This window comes from Hibiscus syriacus, unplaced genomic scaffold (genome assembly GCF_006381635.1).
Source record: "Hibiscus syriacus cultivar Baekdansim isolate YM2019G1 unplaced genomic scaffold, ASM638163v2 tig00110956_pilon, whole genome shotgun sequence".
Lineage (NCBI taxonomy): Eukaryota > Viridiplantae > Streptophyta > Magnoliopsida > Malvales > Malvaceae > Hibiscus > Hibiscus syriacus.
Genome location: NW_024062932.1, coordinates 328,323 through 351,609, shown reverse-complemented (window position 1 = coordinate 351,609; position 23,287 = coordinate 328,323). Strand labels below are relative to the sequence as shown.

Sequence of the window (23,287 nt, the reverse complement as noted above, 5' to 3'; positions counted from 1 at the left end):
CCTTGGACCTCTAAGGAGAATAATATTTTCTTTTATCATTGAGGTCACAAAAAAAATAGGATTAACTACATGATTGACTACTTATGTTTGTGTTTTGTCCAGTACTTTTCTTCGTCGATTTCAAAAAAACATAATATATGGTCATTTTCGTTTTTATTTAATTAAGATATGATCACTTTTTTTTATTTAATTAAGATGTGCTCAGGGTTAAATGTCGTTAACAGTTAATAGATTAAGGGACGTGACAGTTAAATATTTTAGTATAATCACATAGTTAAATTGAGAGAATGTGTAAATAACATGGACAAAATTTATGATTATATATATATACCCTTATGTTATCGGTCAATATATAGCCTAATGTAAACATAAAAAAAAAACTAATACTTTCATTATATATATATATATATATATATATATAAACTAATGTTATTAGTCAATATATACAGCCCAATGTTCACATAAAAAGAGCCTAATGTTATTAGCCAATCAATATATACAGCCCAATGTTGACATAAAAAAACCTAATGATTTCCATTATACATTTATGTATATAACTTAATGTTCCATAGAAGGTATCGCCTAATGTCCTTATCAATGGATTTATAGCTAATAATGCCTAAGCGATTTCTAAAAATTGATTAATGACATTATTTAAATGCCAAAAAGTAATATGGTAGTAGAAGATTGAAAATTTTCCAACCTCTTCTCCTATTAGATTATTGGTTCGCAATAAAATAAAAAGTAAATGAAAGTATGAACTCATCGTGACCTCAATAATTAAAATGAACATTGTTTTCTTTAGAATTCAAGTGGCCTCAATAATTAAAAAGAATATTGTTTATTATTATAAATTTTAGGTTCAAACAATAATATCTATAGAATATGTATTTTCAATAATTTAAAAAATTTATAAATAAATAATATCTTATAAATATCTAAACGTAATTTACATATAAATAATTTATTATACTACCTGCGGTTATTTATTAAAAATCTTTATAATTACACTCTAACCTTTTTTTCATATACAATAGGTGCGACGTAAAATTTAATATAAAATGCTATCAAAATCATGGAATTTATTATACTACCTACGGTTATTTATTAAAAATCTTTATAATTACACTCTAACCTAATGATTTCCATTACAAGTTGAATATTTTAGAAATTTTTATAATTACACTCTAACCTTTTTTTAGAAATTAAATAGGTGCGGCGTAAAATTTAATATAAAATGCTATCAAAAACATGGAATTTGAATATTTTCGAATCAAATTCATTTGATGGGACGAGTAATTCGATTCTAGTGTAGATCCATTGAACATGTTCCATATTACTATATGAGGAAAAACGCAGACGTGTCCAAACATCTGCCGTCCCCAAAAGTTGTACACTTGGACTTGGACCCGTGTTCAAATGATCAGAAATAACGTTTTGGGGTAATCAATTCACTTTTCTTTTCTTTTTTTTGAATTGAAAGGAAACTTAGGTGATGTTTGTTTTTGAATAGGTAAAAAGTTTGCAGTTTGCGGACTACATCTGTAGGTATCTGCAGCAGAAGAGGCGGACCAAAAGTCTGCAGTCTGTAATAAGAAGACTGTTTGTTTTTTAACGTCTGCAGACTGCTAAAATAAACTGAAATATAAATAAACTGATTTTTTAAACTATACTCAAATAACCATTTTTTGATGTTAATTTTTAAAAAAATATAAAATGTCATTAAATTTAATGAATTATTAAAAAATAATCATTATAATGTTTTAATAAATTATAAAAGTTCGATAATATAATAATTATTTTATAGTATTTAGATAAATTTATTAATAATTTTATAGTCTTTTAATAAATTTAATAAGTATTTTATAATTTTTTAAACTTTATTGACGAAAATGATCATTTGTATATAACTCAACAATATATAATATACTTTATTTGAAAAAATATATTAAATAAATATTATACAAATTTTATTATTATAAATTATTACATCTAAGGACTATTAGATTTTGGTTTTAATATTGTATATAATTTTAAAAATTATTATTAAATCAATTGATAATGAAATCAATTTGATTTTAATTCAATCTGTTTGTTTCGGTTTAAGTAATTGTTAAAAAAATTATATTTTAATTCTCAATTATTATCGATTCACAAATATATCAATACTCGATTTTATAATATCATTTAAATCATCTTAATTTATTCGAGTGGTACAATCCGATTCTAGTAACATCAAAAAATATATATAATATATACTCCATATAATATACATCAATTAGTATTTTTCTATTTAGAAAAAAATATATTTTTTCAAATAAAGTATATTTTTTACTAAGTTTAATATATTTTTTCAAATAAAGTATATTAGATATCGTTGAGTTATATACAAATAATCATTTTCGTCAATAAAATTTAAAAAAATTATAAAATACTTATTAAATTTATTAAAAGATTATAAAATTATTAATAAATTTATCTAAATACTATAAAATAATTATTATATTATCGAACTTTTATAATTTATTATAACATTATAGTGACTATTTTGTAATAATTCATTAAATTTAATAACATTTTATAATTTTTAAAAAATTAATAGCAAAAATAGTTCTTTGAAGAGGTTAGAAGAGCTTTGAAGACATAAGATCACGTCTGCTCCAAGAAGAGGACGCGCAGACGTTAGAAGAGTTTCTGTCTTCTAAAAAACAAACGGTCTGCGAAGTCCAATATCTGCGCGTGATCTGCGCGACGCAGACATAAAAATTTTAAATACCTTAAACAGTGAAAACAAACACTACCCTAGTAAATTAAGCTAACAAAGGAGAGTGAGCTTCAAGCTCCACATGCTTCACGTACGATCTCAGCTGGGGAAACTATTTCACATTTGACCAACATGTTTGACTCTTTTTTAACGTGTCCGAAATTAAAACGTGTCGCCCCGTGTGTTTAACTCTGTTCAATTCGCGGTTTTGATTTCCATTCTGATACTATTTATCTGTACTTATATAATATTACTTTTTCTCGTGCATATTCAGTCTTCACTCCACTTCACTAAGTCTGCTGCTAACATTTTTCAAATTTACTTGAAAAAAATCGTTTTGGGTATTCAGAATATTCGAAGCTAAAAAGATGGAGTATTCGGAGATTGTTTCTTCTTCGTTTTCTTCATGCAAGCCATTCAGCCCAGACTCAGAATTATCCTCCACCTCCTCATCATCAGCTGGTCAGCCGTTCATGGCTGTTTCGAATTCTCATAAGCGAAAAGCTGGTAGAAAGAAGTTCAAAGAGACTCGTCATCCTGTATTTAGAGGTGTACGTCAAAGGAGAGGGAATAGATGGGTGTCTGAAATTCGTGAACCTTGCAAGAAATCAAGGATTTGGTTGGGCACTTTCCTTACCCCTGAAATGGCAGCTAGGGCTTACGACGCCGCCGTTTTATCCCTCAGGGGAAAATCTGCCGCTCTAAACTTCCCTGACTCGGCTTCGGTCCTTCAAATGGCCAAGTCTTGTTCGCCTAAAGATATACAAATCGCTGCTTTTACAGCCGCCGAGGCTTTTAAACCAACAATAAGTTGGAAAAATATCGATCATCAACCGGCGGGATGCTCGTCGCCAAGCCGAGTCCCCAATGAGAATGATGAAGAAAAGAAGGGTTTAGACCATAGGTGGAGCTTGAAAATTACGAATGATAATGATGATTATGAGTTCATGGACGAAGAGGCATTGTTTAACATGCCAGGGCTAATCCATAGCATGGCGGAGGGTTTGCTCCTCACTTCACCAGCTCTGCAAACTCAAGTTTACGATAGCGATGGCGATTCCGTTGACATTGATTTATGGGGACATTTCTTGTAAAAAAAAATTACAAGGTTATTGAAATAAATAATTGTATTAAATCACTAAAATGATTTTATAAATTTAAATTCATATACTAATAAAATTAAGCTTATTCTTTAAGGAAGTCGATATTATAGGATTTTACAAAATTTGACTTATTGTTTTTTTTTTTATATTGAATTGAATATTGCCATATTCAATTGAATTCAGTAATACGTTCTCTATTTATAGGAAATAGAAATGGTAGATTCCTGAACTATCTCTTGCTCTCTACTTCAGTACTTTTATACTTACAAGTGAGTAAGAATCTTTCAGTCACTTTAAAAAACATTGTATCTTTCAGTAACTTTAAAATTTCTTCTTAATAAATAAACTTTAAATGTTTATATGAATTTAATCAATAATTTTAATGGTAAAAAATATTATTAATTTTAGAAATAATTTTATCACGCTCGACGAATACCGATGAGCATCGATAACCACAATTAATGATGAACATCATTAATTTAATTTATAAAATTATAAAATACTCAACATAGAGTTATAAATTACTTTAAAAAATTAAACATAAATTATTTAAAATAAAATATTAATTATATTATTTTTATAATTTTATTTTAAATAATAATTAGATAAAATATAAACTTCTAAATTAAAAAATAAATTTTTTTGTTTTGAATTCATCGTCAATGTCGTTGCTATCGTCGTCGTTGTTACTGTCACTATTGTTGTTGTTGTTGTTGTTGCCATTGCCTTCATTATTGCCACTGCTACTACCGCCAACGTCGTCGCTACTGCCGCTACGTCAAAACAAGAAAAGAAAATTTTAGATTTTTAATTTATGGGTTAATATTTGATCTAATTATTATTTTAAATTAAATTATAACAATAATATAATTAATAATTTATTTTAAATCATTTATGTTTAGATATTTAACTAATTTATAATTACAGATTGAATATTTTATAATTTTAAAATTTTATAAATTAAATTAATTATGCTCATCGTTAATGATTTTCATAGATACTTGTCAAACATGGTAAAATTTTCGGATAAATATACAGTAGGCTCAGTGTAGAATTTCCAAGTTGAGAATTTACCCCACCCCACAATGTATTAATATATTGATATGATGACCTAAGCATCTCCTTCGACTAATTCCAACAAAACTCTTTAATTCTCCACGAATTTAATATCCAAGAATATTTAAGGCAAAAAAATAAAATAAAATTTTGAACATGATATTTAATCATTATATAATGAATACTATTAATTTTAATGATTTAAGGTATAAAAGGTTCTTGAATTAGTGAAAAAAATAAAAATCTTTAATTTGATATTTAATACAAAAATCAAATTAAGAAAATAATAAATTAAGCTCTTCAAATGGCATTGAAAATTTATTTTAAAATTTGTAGATCTCATTTATTAGGACTATAGATGATGTGATGCACTATGCCCTCTAGCAGACTAAATATATATTTATTATTTTAGAAAAATATTAAATTTAAATTATTATATTAAGGTGAAAACAAAATATTTTAAAAAAAATATGTATTTTTTTTCAAAGAAAAAAATATTAAACTTTTGGATCATCGTTCTAAACTTTTACATCCATTATTCGACTGGGTTTCGATTGTACCAAGCTTTTTGTAATAATAATTATAGGTTTTTAGCCCCAAAAATATTTCATTGATCACGAAAGAGTATTTATACATAACTAGAACATTATTTCAAAAAAAAATACATAAATTGGACATTGCTACGTAGAAAACTAGCCTAAAATTAATGCTAGTGCTAAAATTAAGAGATTAGGATTATAATTGGCAAATTAATTATAATAGAGATAATCAAAAGATTATAATTGACTATGTAACTAATTACAATAAAAATAATTAGAATAAATTAATTTTAATTGATTGTCTAATACTCCATGTTTTAGATTGTATTTATCTTTTAAGATAAAATTAATTAAAAGCTATTTTAATGAATATTACAAGAAAGTAAGTGGATTTTACTTTAAAATTACCTCAAATTTGAAAAATAAACAGAAAACATCTTGTCTATGAATTTAATTTAATTTTTAAAAATATTTCTTATAACATTTGATGAGAACTCAACAAATTTGAATTATTTTAACATTATTGGACTCGGATGATTTATAAGAGTTATTTAAATCAAACATGAAGTAGATGACTTTCAGAGTGTATGAACCGAGTTATATGTATTTTGTTATCGACTGACATAAAAGAAATTATCATCAAAATTTACGTAATTATTGGTTTGAGTAATATATCTATTATGATACGTATTATCAAAGATAAAAATTAGATTAAATTATGCAATCTAACATAATCTAATCCTATTCAATCCAATTCTACCTTGTATAGTTAAATCTTACCTTGTGTAAAATTGGATTACAAGGAAACCTAATTATGATTACGATTATAATAAGATTACGACAATATCATAATCATAAAGTATAATTATGATTACGATTTTCTTTACATAAAAAGGTATTGAAAACTTGTGTATATATAAGATAGTGTGTTATAGACCTTAACAAGCACTGAAAGTACAGTTTTCTTTTGTTTACTACATAATTTTGTGAATTTAATTTCATTGTCTTGAAAAATGTCAATGAGAAAGGAGATAATGATTTTTTGGATATGTGCAATGGTAGCGAGCTCATTGTTGAGTGAGAGTGCAAGAGGACAAGGAGGAGTACCGATCAAATATCCGCCAATCGGAAGAGGAGATCCACCCGAATGCAAAGGAGGCAGTTGCTTACCACCTCCATCAAATCCTCCCTCCAGAGGCTGCGAAAAGGCTACTAGATGCCGATCATCACCGCCCTCCAAAATAACTACTTCGCCCTAGTTAATAAACTGTCTTTTATTCGCACTATTCATCGTATTAATAAATCCATCTATTACTTAAGGTGTTTTATTATAAGAATTTTCTTTTATCGTTTGTTTCGTGCGAAGTGTGTTCATCGTACTATCTTTGATCTCAATCTTAAATCAACTATGAGTATTGCAATTCAATTTTATTAGATTATTGGATATGATGAGCACCATTAATGATGAGCATCACTGAGTACCACTAATGATGAGCATCATTAATTTAATTTATAAAAAAATTAAAATCTTAAAAGGACTCAACGTATAATTATAAATTAGTTAAAAATTTAAAGTTAAATTATTTCAAAGAAAAATATTAATTACATTATTTCTCATAATCTTCTTTTAACAACTTTTTAAATGTAATTTTGTTACTATTAAAAAAATTACGGAAAACAATGTAATTAATATTTTTATTTGTTTGTAATCTACCTTTGAACTTTTAACTAATTTATAATTATACATTGAGTCCTTTAGAATTTTAAATTTTTATACATTAAATTAATGGCGCTCAACGGTGGTTATCGTTAGTAGTGCTCAGTTGTACTCGTCGAACGTGACAGACTCATCCTATACTGAGACGTAACAAATTGATTCGAAAGGAAAGGAGTTGAAGAAGTAAAGCATATTTTGGTGGGTAAATGATTGGCAAATAGTCGACTAAATTGAACAAAATTTAAATGGTTATTGATTTGCAACGTAAGTGGTGTCACTGTTTGATAATGATAATGAAGATTTAGAGGGATGAGTCTCTCTTTTGGCTTCTCATAAGCATATATATATATATATATATATATATGAATATGGTGGAAAACTGGACAAGGTTGGTGCTTTTGAACCGTATCTCCTCTGCTTTCGATATTTCTAACAAGAGTTATCTCATGCACATAACTGGAAGACAGGCCACATCAAGGAATACAGATTATCTGACAAATATGCTAAATATGAATGTATAATACAATTATATGAGACAAATATAATATAGAAAACTAACAAGTTCATAATGGGACGTAAAAATATGGAGTATGAATACTTTTTTTAACTATATAAAAACACACAAAATATATACTATTTTCAAACACGATTGTATAGTGGCCATGGATGCTTTTTAATGTACATTTTGGAGAATAATTGGTCAATCAAATACGGTCCCTGGTTATTAATATGAAAGTGTAAACGAAATACAGGGAGAAAAAAAGAGAATATGAATGTGGCCGTGGGTTTTATGTTTTGTGATGATTAGGTTTTTAATCAAACTTATGTTTAATTGATATAATGAGAGCAAAAGTAAGACTTGAGGAAAAATTTATTTGATTAATAATGTTGGGTGATAATCAAATACACAATTTTCATAAAAATATTGAGTGATAATTTTAACAAGTACTTAAGTTCAATAAATACATACTGTAGAATTTTCCAATGATAATTTTAAAAGTAATAAAAAAAATTCAATTCGTAATTATCCCAGCCTCAGTGTAGGGGAAGGGTTTTCTAAGTTACCGTGGAGCATTTTAAGCCTACAAAAACACTGAATTTGTTACTACATGCTTGTACGGTAAATCAAATTCTTCTTACCTGCCACATTCGTTCAATTTAAATCCTTCAAATCTCCCCACCATACTATTTCATTCGGTAAATGAATTAGTTAGGTTGAAATGAACTTTAACCATCAGGCAAGTTACTGTGCAAACAATTAAATTCTTCAGTTCGATCCGATCTGATCTTGGTTGTGTTTTCGAATGAGGGTGCAAAAGTCGGACTACATTGAAAAAATCATCAACGTGATCCCTTTTTGTAAAACGGCATCGAAAGTAAAAGAGGCAATGAATGAACTTTAAGGTAACTCTGCTTTCTCTTTCTCAAGATACTTCAGCTTGTCGCAATATGTTTGTATGAAGTGATGCAAAGAGGGCATTGATGCAGTTAGGAAGGACAAGTATATAATTCGATACTGACATGGGATTCAAGTCCTTTACTCGTGCAACTATCCCTAATAATAGGTAACCCAGTCCCAAAGCTCTACAAGCCCATTACAAAATGACACAACACGAAATAAATTGTCCAGTACCAGGCAAGTCATTGTTGAAGACTATCAAGCACTTAAGGTTAACCACCAAGAAAGATAATCTCAACCATCTTCCTTTCAATCTTAATATTCTTTTGTTTGAACACCTACAATCGTGTATTTCCCTACACACTAATAATGCAAGCCAAGTATTTCCCTACACACTACTGATACAAGTCAAAACCCGAATAACCAGGAAAATGTGGAATGAAGAGAAGAAAGTAGAACTATAGAATTTGAAATTAAAGGGGGCGATGCAGAAAATAGAGAAAGAGAGAAGTTCAATGTGTATTTTCATTTTCTATATTCCACAGAAAACAGCATATGGTTTATATGATATTTACATAAAGAACAGAAAATACCAGAAATAACAAAAATGACATCGACAAAAAATGAATTCACTTGTAAACACATAAGCTAAGCCTAATGCTAGTGTGTTTGTAGCTAATCAACTAGTCCATCATCTATGTGTGGAAAATGATCTGTAACAACTACCTTACAAGACCTGCCTAGTAAGCCTTAAAGGCTGAGAAACGTTAAAAGGTTATCACTTGACTCTCAAAACAAGGCTGCCGTTAGTCTCAATACTATTAACAATTTCACTATATTCTCAAGTTCAACCACCTTGGTTGACATAAAATGACTCAAGGATATCCTGTGCTTTTAAATGAGGGAAAATAAGAAGAGCAACTTACAAAGCCAAAAGACTACATTGCCAAATGCAAATTCAAGTCATGGGGAATAAGGAAACAATCTCTGTTACACTGGTATAGTGAAGCCATGTTTTACAAACCAAGGAGAATTCTTTTAGTCCAAGCTTCAGAAACTTACAGAACGAAAAGACTAAAAATATTGCAATATCTATCATAACTTTTTAAACCCCACACAAAGGATTATATTTTAAATGATGCTAATTATACAAATAAGCCAAAATATATGTTTTATAGTGCCTCTTTATCATTTATGGTGGCACCATGATCCACTCAAGGTTCCGAATAAACAACCAAGCTTTAAAAACATGTACATCATCCTCATTTCACAGAGACAAACATCTAGAATACAGCATTAGCCAGTTTTAAGGCAATGAAATTCAAATTTCTTAAGAGTGTGGGTGAAATCTTCTGGAACTATTCTCATAATTAGTTTTAAGATGTAAGGATGCAAATAATAGACATAAACTGTGGCAACAGCAACACTTATTTCATTTTTAAGGACCAATCTGAGGTTTTATCACTATTCATCAGCATAACTGTAACAGTATTCAAAGCTGGATGCAATGATGGATTTATTTCTCTAACTATTCTGATGAAATCAGTACAAACTTTTAGCAAGGAAACATCCAGTCAATGTAAGTTAAAACTGTCACAAACTATGGAGAAGAATTACACGAGTCGGTTAAAACTGCCTAACAAGTAAAAGGTGGGTAAATAAGCACATTCGGCAATTGATTAACTGAAAAGCTAAGTTCTGACTTGTGAAATGAAGTAAGCAGGCATCATTAGATTGAGAGGAATAAGCCGAACCTCTACAAATGCTTGCTACTAGATGGGACTGAGATAATTAGCAAATTGACCTGTAGTCCGTGAAAACAAACATCATTGGTAAAACTCATACACATATTTATACACAACTAACAACATTTTTTATTACCTGAAAAATTATTACAATATTTATTATATACACAGTAAATGCATACATTATCCGACGTTTTACTTTTTTGCTTCTAATAAATGCTAGTTGTCTACCTATGACAACATTTACCTAACGTCCTAACCAGACTAAAAACCTTCACTCCCTCACCAGATTTGTAGCTTGAGGAGATGAAATGCCTCCTAAGTATTACACTAAAGATACTGAATAAACCGATTAGCTATCTTCTAGTTTAACAAAAATTATACAAAAAGCTTAATCCAAACAACAAATTCTTGAACGCAATACCACCATTACTTCTAAAGTGATAATAGGTTGAGCTCTTGAATCATGACTCGTTGTTTATAATTTTAAGAGTTTCAATCTAAGAGAACTGCTGGAGACTGCAGAGTGTCATAAAAACTGCTAGCTAATTCTAAACTCTAGTTCACTGTAGGATTTCCAGCAAGTACTGATTACATATAAGAGCAAGGAAGAGCAGTACAACCAGATGTTCAAATAATTTAGTTTGTAGCTTAAAGTTTTTCCGATTAAAGTATCTAAGCCAATCAAGTCATGTTCAGGAAGCAACCAAGATGTATAAAACAAAGTGCCTAAACCGTAAAAAAATGCACGAAAAAAATGGAGATACCTTCGGCACAACCATTGGCATCACGGGAAAGCTTGTAAACAAAGATGGACGATGCAACCGCACTGTGAACCGGTTGAAGCGTGCTTAATTCTCGTCGAACCAACCTTCAAGAAATAACCCAAAAGAAATCAGAAATTATACGAGCCCATACAGAAAGGGGAGAAAATAACCCCGAGCATAAACGGTATCAAGAAAAAACGAAGAGTACCGAGACAGAGAGAAAGGAGAAATCCGGGTCTGATGAAGAGTGAAATTGGATCGAAGTGAAGGATTTGGAGCTTAAAACGGGATTTTGGTTCTTGTTGTTTCTGTTCGGAAAATTGGACGAAGAAAAGAAGATCTTGATGCAATAGTAGCTGCCATTTCTTTGTTCTCTCAATTGGAATTTGAAACCAGCTACGCCTACAGAGGAAAGCCTCTGCAAAACCCTGGTTTTTAGCCAACCAGTGAATTTGGTCGTTGCTTTGATTTGTTCATGGGCTTTGTTTAATATAAAATCCACCAAAGCAAGCCCATTTGGTTATACTAGGAAGTAGACTACGAGTTTCCATTTTATAAGCAAATGTTCTTTTTAAAAAAAAGCAATATAGGATAAATTATGCATTTAGTGTTTAAACTATTGGTTTTGATCCGTTTTAATATTTAAACTTTCATTTTTTTCAAAACTATACCTTTCATTTTAGTATCCATTGTTCAAAACTTAACGCGTTTAATACCTAAACTATAAATTTTTGTCTGTTTTAGTATCTAAACTTTCAAATTTTTCTCCAAAATTTAGCGTTAAATTTTGGATGGGATACCAAAATGAAACAAAAACTAAATTTAAAGTATGACTTTGAAAAAATTGAAAGCTTATGTATTAAAATGGATCAAAAATAATACTTTAGATACTAACGCATAATTTACCCAAAATATATATAGGAAAAATGATTAATTCAATTGGATATACAGTGATTTGATCCCTCAACTCTAAATCACTTAATAATACCTTTTAATAATTTTTATTATCAATTTAACATTTAGATTAACATATTATTTATTGTTGCCACTATTAAAATAAATGAACCAATTGATTGATAAGTAATGTATACGTTACACAAAATTTAGTCAATCTTTGGTCATTCTTTCTATTTAGTTCATTCGTTAGACTCTCTCACCAAACCTTAGTCTACCAACTTGTATGTTATTGTATAGTGGATTAAAAATTAGTTAACCATTTTCCCATATTTAATGGGGTAAGGGAGAGGTAGGGTAGTAGGCTACCCCCAACGCCAGGTTGAGAGCAACTTCCGTGGAAGACCTCCGTTATGAATTGCCCTCAGTGGGACTCGATCCCACGACTACAAGGTTAAGAGCCTTGAGCTCTACCAACTGAGCTAGACGGGGTGAGAGACTGATTTAAACATTTACCGTTATATGGTGAATTTTTAATCCCTCATGTTTGATTTATTTTTTATATAAAATTATTTTTGCTCGATCTTATAAGTTTGACAAGCAACATTGGACTATTTGGAAGGGTAAAGTGTTGGATTAAAATCATGTACATGAATTTTTAATGTATATAGTTATCATAAAATATGACATAAAGTGATTAATTATATTATAAAATCATAACCTATTAGAAATATCATGAAAATAAAAGTGTAAATAATATTATAGTTGTATTCATAATTTGATGATGATAAGAGTCATAATAACATATAATAATTGATTCTTAAATTAATTTAGTCAATAGAATTTATACTCAAGAGAATTTTATCTTCTGGGAAGATCTCAACCAAAGAAAGATTCAAGGATTTTAACCTATCAATTAATTAATTCAGGTACGCTTCCTGATCTAATATTTTATTCTTGAAGATTTGAAATAACTAGATCATGATTTGATTTTATATTTATTATGATTTGTGACTAACATAAAATGTTTTTCTCATTGGAACTATAGCTGTCACACCCTAAAATTAGGGTTAATATTTTAGTATTGTTAATACTTTTTTTTATTCGTACTAATCTTGCATTTGGGGCTATACTGTTAATTCGATTAATTATTTCCGCCTACTATAAATAGTTTTCCTTGGAAAGGTGGGATTTTACTTGGGCGGCTAGCTAACCGGATTTTTCAAAGTGATTTTCATTTGTATTTTAATTAGGGTAAAGTATACAAATGGTCACTAAACTTTTTCAAATGCTTGCATTTAGGTCCCCAACTTTTAAAACTTGCAATACAATCACCAAACAATTAGTTCGTTTGCAATGTGGTCCCGATGTAACGGACGTTTCATTGTCGTTATGGTAAATTATATAAATGGTCACTAAACTTTTCAGGTGTTTGCTTTTAGGCCCCCCCAACTTTTAAAACTTACAACACAATCATCAATTACATTCTAAATCCTAAATTCTAAAATAATTCAATTACATTCTAAACCTCAAATTATAAAAATACTTCAATTACATGCCCAACCCTAAATTCATAATCCATTCTCAAGATATATCATAACAAACTAAATTTGAAGCAGCAACTCTAAACCCTCAAAACATAACCATTTTGAAAAAATTTAACCAACTATAAGTGAATAATAAGTGATTATGATGGGGTTTAGGGTTATGTTGGACCTAAATACTCAATTCAGTTTATAAAATAGTTGACTCAAAATTTTTTCGATTTGAGTTTATAAAATTTAAATCAAGTTGAATTGAATTTTTGAGTTTCTGTTTAAATTTAATTATAAATATTTATCATATTATAATATTATTTGATTCTAATTCAGTTTAATTTATAAAATAGTTTAATCGATTTTTTATTTGAGTTTATAAATTTAAATCAAGTCGAATTGAATTTTCGAGTTTCTATTTAAATTTAATTATAAATATTTATAATACTATAATATTATTTGATTCTAATTTAAATAGTTTTTTAACTATATACAATACATATATTTCTTCATATTTTTTCCATATGTGGTATACATATATCATATAGAGTAAAGGGATTTGACTCAAACTTAAAAATTAATCCACTAATTACTAAAATTTTTGAGATATTCGAGTTGTATTTTTCAACTCGATTTTAACTTGAATTTTTTGTTAAGTTGAGTTTATGAAATTACAACTCAAAGCCAATTTGTATCAACTTTTTAAAATCAATTCAAGTCGAAAAATAATTTTTTCGAATCGAATTGAGTATTGTTCACTTATAGTTGGTTAAATCTAACTTTTAAATTCTAAACTCAACATAATCAATTATTGTTATGGACCCAAAATGAACTAAATGTTGGGTTAATTGGTGGGAAATTTAGCATTTAGGGTTATATTTTGAGGGTTTAGGGTTGTTGCTTCAAGTTTAGTTTTTTATGATAGATTTTGAGAATGGGTTATGAATTTGGGGTTGGGCATGTAATTGAACTATTTTGAAAGTTGAGGTTTAGAATGTAATTGAAATATTTTGGATTTTGGGGTTTAGAATGTAATTGATGAATGTGTTGCAAGTTTTAAAAGTTGGGGGACCTAAATGCAAGTGCCTAAAAACTTCAATGACTATTTATATAATTTACCCTAACGGAAGTGAAACGGCCGTTACGTCGGGGACCATATTACAAATAAACTAAATGTTTGGTGTATGTATTGCAAGTTTTAAAAGTTAGGGGATCTACATGCAAGTATTTAAAAAGTTCAGTGACCATTTGTATACTTTACCCTTTTAATTATTACGGTGATTTTGACATGTTTTCGCTTTGTGCTTTATCTAAATTCCCACGTTAATGCATTTTCTAGTGAAACGGCAAGGACCCTACTATTTTTTTTTGTAAGGAAAAGCATTGAAGTGTTAAATATCCGACGATTTCTTGATAATATCATTGGCTTCTCGAATGAGCAATCTAAAGCTTTACCAGAAAGATGTAATTAATGGTGGTTAACAAATAATTCTATTATTAAAATATAGATCTTATATATAATTTTGGGTAAATTACAAATTTCATCCGTAAACATTACTCTTTCCGTTATTTTGCTCATTAAACTTTAAAAATTTTTAATTTCTCTGCTGAACTTAATACATTGGTTTTTTTGTCACTGAACTTTACTCTCTATCATATTTTGATCACCCGTCGTTAAATAGTTAATGGCGTTAAAAATGGAGTCATTTTAAAAAAATTCACCAAAACGACATTGTTTTGTATCTATATAACAACACATTTTAATGTCGTTAACTATTTAAAGGTCGAGTGACAAAAAACTCAATGTATTAAGTTTAGTAAAAAAATTGAAAAGATTTAAAATACAGGTAGTGAAATAGGAGAGAGAAAGAGTAAAGTTCAATTACCAAATTTGTAATTTACCCTAATTATTTTAAGTTGAATCTAACTATTTTTATGCGAGGTGGGGATTTAATTATAAAATCTTTGAATGTCAAAATATAATTTTGTTATTTTAGTATTTTTACAATCTTTCAAAATATAGGCGAATAATAGAATAGTTTTACCATTTTTAATCCAAAACCCTTACTAAGTTGCATATGTAGGTTAATTTGTTGATTGTGAATTTTGCTAGAACTCACATTATTGAAAATTTGAAATTAAAAGCGGATTATTCATTAATAAAAGTTTTTTTTGAATAATTCATAAAAAAAGTTAAAAATTATTAATAGGGTTAATCATAAAAAAAAAATAAGATATTTTTTTTTCAAAAATAAAAATTATACTTTATGAAATGAAAGAAAGCAAAGCTGTCAAGAGAGGAAGGACCATCATCTCTATCTGTTAAAACAAGACACGAGTAGGGATGGACATCTAACTTGAACCCGATTTGAACCGATCAGGTCGGATTTTTTTAAAAAAAATCTCGGATTCGGGTCGGGTCGGGTCAAATTTTTTTATGTGGTATTTGGGTTAGGTTCGAATTTAGGGTGAAAAAAATCCGACCCGAGAAAAATATATAATTTTACCCTATATATTTAAGAATAATTACAATAATAACCCTCTATATATTATTTTTTTCAATTTAATCACTATTTTTATTGAATAAAAATAATTTTTTTTATTATTTCAGGTCGGGTCGAATTTTTTAAATTATCTATCGGGTCGGGTGAAAAACTAATTTTATCGGGTCAGATCGGATCACGGGTGGAGGTCCTCTTCTTCTCAAATCAGATCAGGTGAACCAAAAACCCGACCCAAACCCATCCTTAGACACGAGGTACGTCTCAGGTAACGAGTTTTCTTTCTCATTTGATACTTACGTGGCAATACCTCTTTACGATCCAATCATTTCACGCCACGTGAGCATTGAACGGCCAAGGAACGTACTACGTCACTAAAGCACAGAAGATATATATCATTTCGTGGCTATTGAAACATAAATACTAAATTACCAAAAGATGATCGGCTATGCTTTTTAGCCTTTCTCTCTCATTTATACTCGCGATTCAGTTTTCTCGGAAAATTTTAGCGAAAGCCTTGTTAGACGTGGAAGAAAGGGGAAGTTTGAGTATCTTTTGTTTTGATTCCAAAAATGGCCTCTTTGTACAGCAATAATCAGGGGAGAGATTCTTGCTTTACTAACGCGCGCTGTGGAAGATCACGTTCCAAAGCTCAAGCTTGTCTTGAAAAGATTCTTCATTTAATTTCAACTGTCCCACCGCCCAGTGAAAACGACTCAGACGCTTTCAAGAAGAGAGGGTATGATATTGATTTGAACTTAAGTTTAGGTTCTTTTCTCGAGAGTGAAGGAAAATCCGACTGTTTAGCCGAGAACAGCTTCAATGAAGAGAAAACAGGTACAGCCACAGGGACGGATGCTTCTTCCGATGTCACGGATGTTCAAAAAAGCGAAGAGTTCAAAAGCGGCACCGACGGTGAAGCTAAAACGGCGGCGGCGTTTAATGATTCAATCGATTTGCTAATAGAAGCGGCCGAGATGATTGCATCCAGGGATTATTCTATGAATGGAAAGGAAGAGGAAGTCGAAGAGGTTGAAAAATGCGGCGGCGGTGGGTCAATGGAAATGGATAAAGACAGCTCGATTAACGTTGAAGAAGAAGAAGAGTTCGAGGAAACTGAGGATACAGCGCCGCCGGTGGTTCGATCAAAGAGGGGGCGGAGTCAGGTTCTGCCACTCAGGTATAGAGACTCGGTTTTGGAGCCGTGGATGAAGCGACCACAGAGATCAACAGCTGCCGCAGTGATTTCGAAGAAGAAACGAAAGCCGAGGTAAATAATAAAATATTCAAGTAAGAGGAAAAAAGGAAAAGTGAAATTCCTTTTTACTATGGAAGGACGTTTTATGGGAGTTACTGGCTATTCGAGTGTGTATATATAATTCGCCAACGGTGAATTCAGAATCAGATTGTAGAATGTTAAGGTCTGGCGACAGTTTTTGTTTATCTTCTTTTAATTTAGTAGCGTGAATGCATGTTTCTTCATTACAAAGCTCAGTCCTTGTAGAACTGCATTGGCTGCTCGATGTCTCCAATGATTTTATAATTTCACCTGAGACCAATATATCGATACATATAATGAACATTAAACTCTAGGAAGTCTCTAAATACATGATAACATGTGTATAAAATATCTAAGTTCGAATAACACCAACTCGTAATGTATATTGTTTACATTAAATCATACCTGATCTCCATATGGCAAGATGATATTGGCAATCGTGTTCAGATTCTGTTTGTTCTAACTGTAATATATAGACATAATTAAAGTTCAAATATGTATTAGTAAAATTTATACGGTTGAATCTGACTTACTCCTTGAAGAAGAACATGATTACGTGGAAGTTCGTACCTAAATAAAGGAAAATTAGTTTAAATAAATACAGTTAAATGATAAGATGATCTTCAAGATGATAGCATGAAATATGACTACTTACACCATATGCTCTGTCCTTAACCGCCTATTTTGCTTCAGTTTAGGAGCTGTGGTCAAAGCTGCTTTTGAATTCAAAGCGATTAAAGCATTTGAAACATTGCCATCTTCAAACATAAGATTGTTCTCTTCCAAACCTTTGACATTTAGCTTGATTATATGAATTCCATCAGAATCATATTCGATCTCAGCTTCACCAAACATCGATTTCTGAGACTCCATGAATGGTGTCGATGGAGCTTAGAAAGGTTCTTCAATGATAGGCTCAGTTTGACTTTCCATATCAAAGAGAGGCTCTTCAATGACAGGCTCATAAATCTTGTCTTGATCTTCAATATCCAGAAGTTGTATAAACTCCGATGCAGATGAGAAGACATCTAGTGCTTGAGGGCATGAAGCCGAAACCGAACTTGATTTCATTTTATTACATGGGAGTGTTTTCTTTGCACTGCATTAAAATAGTTTAATATTAATATTAGAATTACGAAAAGAGTAAAATATATTTTATACACATAATACAAAACCTTGCATGTTGACTTTGAAAGTGTTAGCAATGATCCCTCATCGGACAAGCGTTGCAATTCGGTTTTACCTTGGTGCAAGTAACCTAAAAAGATTGTTTTAGGAGGTGTGAAAATCATTTAGAATCTAAAATTAAATAAAATTAGAGGGGATAACACGAGATACCTTTCCAAAGGTTATCATATGATAATGAAGTTTATACCTGTATCATACAATATGTCAAAATTTCAAAATATTAGTTAGCAAGTTTAGTTAAATCAGCAAAAATGTCTATCCAAAACTTAGGCATTACAATATTCGCTGAGGCGTGTACCAGCAAAAAAAATGATGTTCATTGGTATTTTATTTATACATATTTATTTGCTTCTTAGCATATAATGCTTACAGTTGAAGGCGATGCAAGTCAAGGTGTTCGGGAAGTGGTTTGAGAGGAACCCATCCCAGACGAACAACGATACGAGTAACGTTTACATCAACCTTGTGGAAGAAAAGATAAAAACTTTAAGTGTGCAGATTAGTTACATTGAAAAAGAAATTATATAAGTTTAGATATCTTACCGGAAAAGCAACTTGTTCTAGTGATAGAAGCCGTATGCACTCCACACTTTTCAACCCCAGTCCATTTACTTCCAACAGGTATCGCCTATCAGTAAATGAAAAATCATGTAAGCACATGCATATTAATGTTTTCAGATTCAATCAATTTGTTGGCTTACTTTGCTAAATCTGGAGTGTTGTTTTGTAGCCATTCTAGATCAAGACAATTGTGTAAACTAACCACTCGATTGAGTAAGTTCTGAGAAGTAAAAGATTTGGAAGAGTATGAATCATGCAAAACAAGTTATTTATGATGTATAATTTTTCTTACCTGGATTGTTTTTGCTAGTATGTTATGTTGGCCCCGGTCTTAACATCTGAAAGCTTGACTGCCTCCCAGTTCACTGCATCCATTTGATCATTACTTCTTCACCGGTGGAATATTGTACCCATACACTCTCCCAATCAATCTCTTCTTCCTTCGAATCAATTTCCTCCTTTGAAGTAGATTTTCTCTTACCAAAACCCAAGTTTAAGTAATTATGCTCCTTTAATCTTGATATTTTCAAACGAGCTCCTTTTGGAATTTTAGTATATTGACTTTGCACCATGAATACACAAGCACCATTGAGGCTTTCAGTAGAATTCGTACTTGTCCTGACCACATGAAAACAATCTTTGCAATCGTTGTTCATTCTTGTTTCTTCCAATTCATCAATCAAATCATCTGTTGCTTCCTCAAATTCTTTGTCTCTTTCATGTCCAGGTTCAGTTACAAAGTATTGAAGACCTTCTGCATCATATCCAATCATGTATTCCTCACTAACTCTTGACTATAACATGGATCATTCTCGGTTGCTATTGGTTTTGGAGGGAACTTTGCAGCTAGCGACATAAAAGCATTACTATCAAGAAAGCATTGGATTAGTTTTATATCATTTTTAATTAGTAGATACAAATAAAAGTTTAGTATATTACCTTGAAGCTGCATCTGTTAAGTTCTGTGTTAAGATAACTCCGATCACTGAATCCAAAACTGAACCTTTCCATTTCCTAAAGCTTCTGTCCCCTATCAATAAGACAAATATTGGCATATTCATTAGAATTGTGATAGATACTGTAGGAATAAGCTGTTTATCAGCAGTCATTTACCTTGTATGGGCTGCAAACGGGCAATAAATGAGGCTATTCGTCCAGCAAAAACTTCTCTATCTTTTCCCCAACACATATTCTTATCATCACTTGTTTCAAATTTTGTCCAATCGACATCTATCCCCACTAACAAGTTCCATTCTCTCAGTCTCCGGATCTAGATCAACTTTTGGTACTCTTTTATCAAAAGGTTGAAATGGCCCTTGGTATGGAACCAATGTGTTATCACTGATGTGCAAAGTTTGCATTTCATGAATCATTAAATCAATATTCTTTTTGATCGAGGTTCCCCTTCGGCCTGCATCAAATACAATCTATATTTTACTATTTTTGAGATTAAATTCAAAGAAAGACGTCTGTTTATTTGTTCTTACCTCTCGATTTGAGAGTGGCTTTTAGTGTGCTTGCTCTTTTTTGCTTTCTCTTGCCAATAATCTTTTCTGATAAATCCATCTTATCATGTGTTTTGGCATCTACATCAGTGACCTGAAGCATATATTATTCAAACATATCAATGAATGAAGATTCTCATAAGCAGCAGTAGTATAAGTATGGGAAACTTATATAATAATACTGGAGTTGGAGTTGGAGTTGGAATTTGAGTGAGTTGGAATTATTGTGGCCTCTTCATTTGCATCCTTCTTTTCCTCGAAAACCATTTAACATTAAATAGCGTTCTCTTGTCAGTAATCATTGCTGATAAATCCATCTCATCATCTGTTCTAGCATCTACATCAGTAACCTGAAGTATATAATATGATGAATAAAGATTATTATAAGCCGCAGTAGTATAAGTATGGGAAACTTATATAGTAATACCGGAGTTGGAGTTTAAGTGAGTTCTAATTCTTACCTTTTGTGGCCTCTTCTTTTGTATCCTTCTTTTCTTCGAAAACCAATTAACATTAAATAGTTTTCTTTGCTTGACACATTTTCTCACACTCTTAACCAATAAAACGAACAAATTCAGTCTCTTCCTCCTTTTGGACCTTTTCCTGGTCGGGAAACTAAGAGAATCAAACTCCATAGGTCTATCGTCCAAACTCTCCAATCGTAAATCCAAAGCCCTTGCAATGGGTGCTTTCGTTTCATTGATCTTAGACTTCTTTTCCTTACCTTGCTTTGCAAGCTTCGGTTTCTTTTCCTTGGCTGGCTTTGCAGTTGCAAACTTTGGTTTCCTTTCCCTTGCTTGCTTTGGGGTGGTTGGTTTGGCATCATGTACGACCTTCGGCCAGTGTATCTTCCTTTTCGGTTTCAGATGTTTCTTCGAATTCAAGCAATCATTAGCAAGAATTTGATCATAAGATACACTCTCCCGCATAAATCCATTATCTGAGCCCAAAATTAACTATATCAATATAATAAGAAATCAGTAACACATCAATAGGAAATTGAAGTACAGAATCAGTGATTTTTATCCACCAATGGCAGCACAGAACCTTATGACATTGCATAAGGCTGAGAAGCTTTAGGCTCAAGAAAGCATGAGAGCTCCTAGAAAGGACAAACTACCGAATTCCGATAATCAAAACCTTTATCCAAGGTATTTAAAACTTCAATGGCACCGGTTGAAACTAAACATGTTGATGAAGAATTAAAACCATCATCGCATCCATGACCCGAAATTATCCCTTCAATCGCATTAAAGCTAACTTCATTTTCATTGCTTGTGACAGTGGACTCCAAGCATAAGTTTTTTATTCCATCAAAGCTATGGACTTTCAAATGTAAGCCTGGAGCAGAACATTTTTCTTTTTCGTCGCAGTCATTCAACACATTCACCGTGACTGGAGAATCCGATGAAATTTTCAAATCTAGTTTGCGCACTGATCCCAGACTTAAGTTCTCGGCCTCTTCTTTGTCTGACAACGCCATGCAAGGACCAAACAAAACATCGGTTTTTTCATTTGAAACCGAACAACATTGTTCTTTTCTTCTGAAAGTAGGCTCTTTTGGGTTCACGGAAACCGGACAACATTGATCAAACAAAACTTCTTTCATCTCTGTTCTTGTTGGGAAAGTAGGCTCTTTTGGGATCATAGAAACCGAACAACATTGATCACAAAAAACTTCTTTTATCTCTGATCTTGTTGGGAAAGTAGTCTCTCTTGGGGTCACAGAAACTGAAAAACACCGTTCTTTTCTTTTGCGTTTTCTCACGTACACTCTATACTCGGACATATTTCAAGGAATCAAACTAAAACGATCAGAATTCTGCTAACTCAGACAAAGCAACAATCAACCTAAAACGACATGAATACTACCGAGTAAAAGTGAAATCTGGAAAAGAAAAGGGAAAGGAAAAAAAACAGAGGAATGAGGGGAATACAGTTGTTCAGCAAAGGAGATTCCTGTTAGAAATCGTTTGCCGTTTTTAGCAATTATGATATACCCCATGCTAGGGTTTTTTTATTAGTAAGATGTGCTTTTATCTTATCAATTAGGATTTTGAAATACCCCAAATGTATTTTTTCAATTTTTTTTCTTAACCTCGAAAATAAAAGAAAATAAAAAAAATGTTATCATTGTAAAAAAAGTATAGTGCAATAATTTTAATTTGAAAATTATAAAGCATTAATGAAACCAAGATCTATAAAGAATGTGTGATGAGACAATAGATTCTTTAAGCAAGGTCGGAAGTTTAAAATCTGTCAATTATGAATTGATCAAATTAGGTTGGGAGGATCACCCTTGTCTTTGCAGTACCTGATCCGGATTAATCGATCAATAGATTGAATAAACGTGGATATACTCTAAAAATATATATAAGGAAGAAAACTGTTTGATTTAAATTTTTATTATGGAATTCTTTTGAGACATGGGGTTGAGGTGCACAATGAAGTTCTATTATGTAATGCTTTTTTTATTTCATACAAAAATTATTCCCCCTTTCTGTCTTCCCTTCTTAATTTATGTTCTTAATTATATTAGGAGCTTATTAAAGTTATATGTTAAGTTGTGATGCCGCTTGTTTTGCTCTAAATTCAAATTTTTGTTCATCCCTATCACTTGGTTATAGTTGATTTTGGATGAAAATTTGATGTTATCTTTTCACAATTTTCACTATTGTCAGGAGTTTAAAGAAGGCTATTTAACTATAATATGTTATTTTACATACTCAAAGAA

At 30.8% G+C, this 23,287-nt stretch overlaps 2 protein-coding genes and 2 long non-coding RNA genes across 4 annotated transcripts; 1 reads left to right on the top strand and 3 right to left on the bottom strand.

The window, feature by feature from the left end:
• Positions 1-3,117: 3,117 nt before the first annotated feature.
• Positions 3,118-3,858, top strand: LOC120148364 (dehydration-responsive element-binding protein 1A-like). The gene has a single exon (XM_039161512.1). It carries the CDS (start codon positions 3,133-3,135, stop codon positions 3,856-3,858), a length of 726 nt encoding a protein of 241 aa, XP_039017443.1. The 5' UTR covers positions 3,118-3,132.
• Positions 3,859-10,008: 6,150 nt separating this feature from the next.
• Positions 10,009-11,524, bottom strand: LOC120148304. Its single transcript, XR_005518357.1, has 3 exons — positions 11,299-11,524; positions 11,091-11,194; positions 10,009-10,382 (listed from the first exon to the last, which is right to left on the bottom strand). It is a non-coding gene; the product is annotated as an uncharacterized LOC120148304 (long non-coding RNA).
• Positions 11,525-18,304: 6,780 nt separating this feature from the next.
• LOC120148305 lies at positions 18,305-18,779 on the bottom strand. Its single transcript, XR_005518359.1, has 3 exons — positions 18,638-18,779; positions 18,475-18,557; positions 18,305-18,398 (listed from the first exon to the last, which is right to left on the bottom strand). It is a non-coding gene; the product is annotated as an uncharacterized LOC120148305 (long non-coding RNA).
• A 600-nt stretch (positions 18,780-19,379) lies between these two features.
• On the bottom strand, positions 19,380-20,312 carry LOC120148303 (DEMETER-like protein 3). Its single transcript, XM_039161464.1, has 3 exons — positions 20,162-20,312; positions 19,988-20,078; positions 19,380-19,914 (listed from the first exon to the last, which is right to left on the bottom strand). Exons 1-3 carry the CDS (start codon positions 20,235-20,237, stop codon positions 19,818-19,820), a joined length of 264 nt encoding a protein of 87 aa, XP_039017395.1. The 5' UTR covers positions 20,238-20,312; the 3' UTR covers positions 19,380-19,817.
• Positions 20,313-23,287: the final 2,975 nt, after the last annotated feature.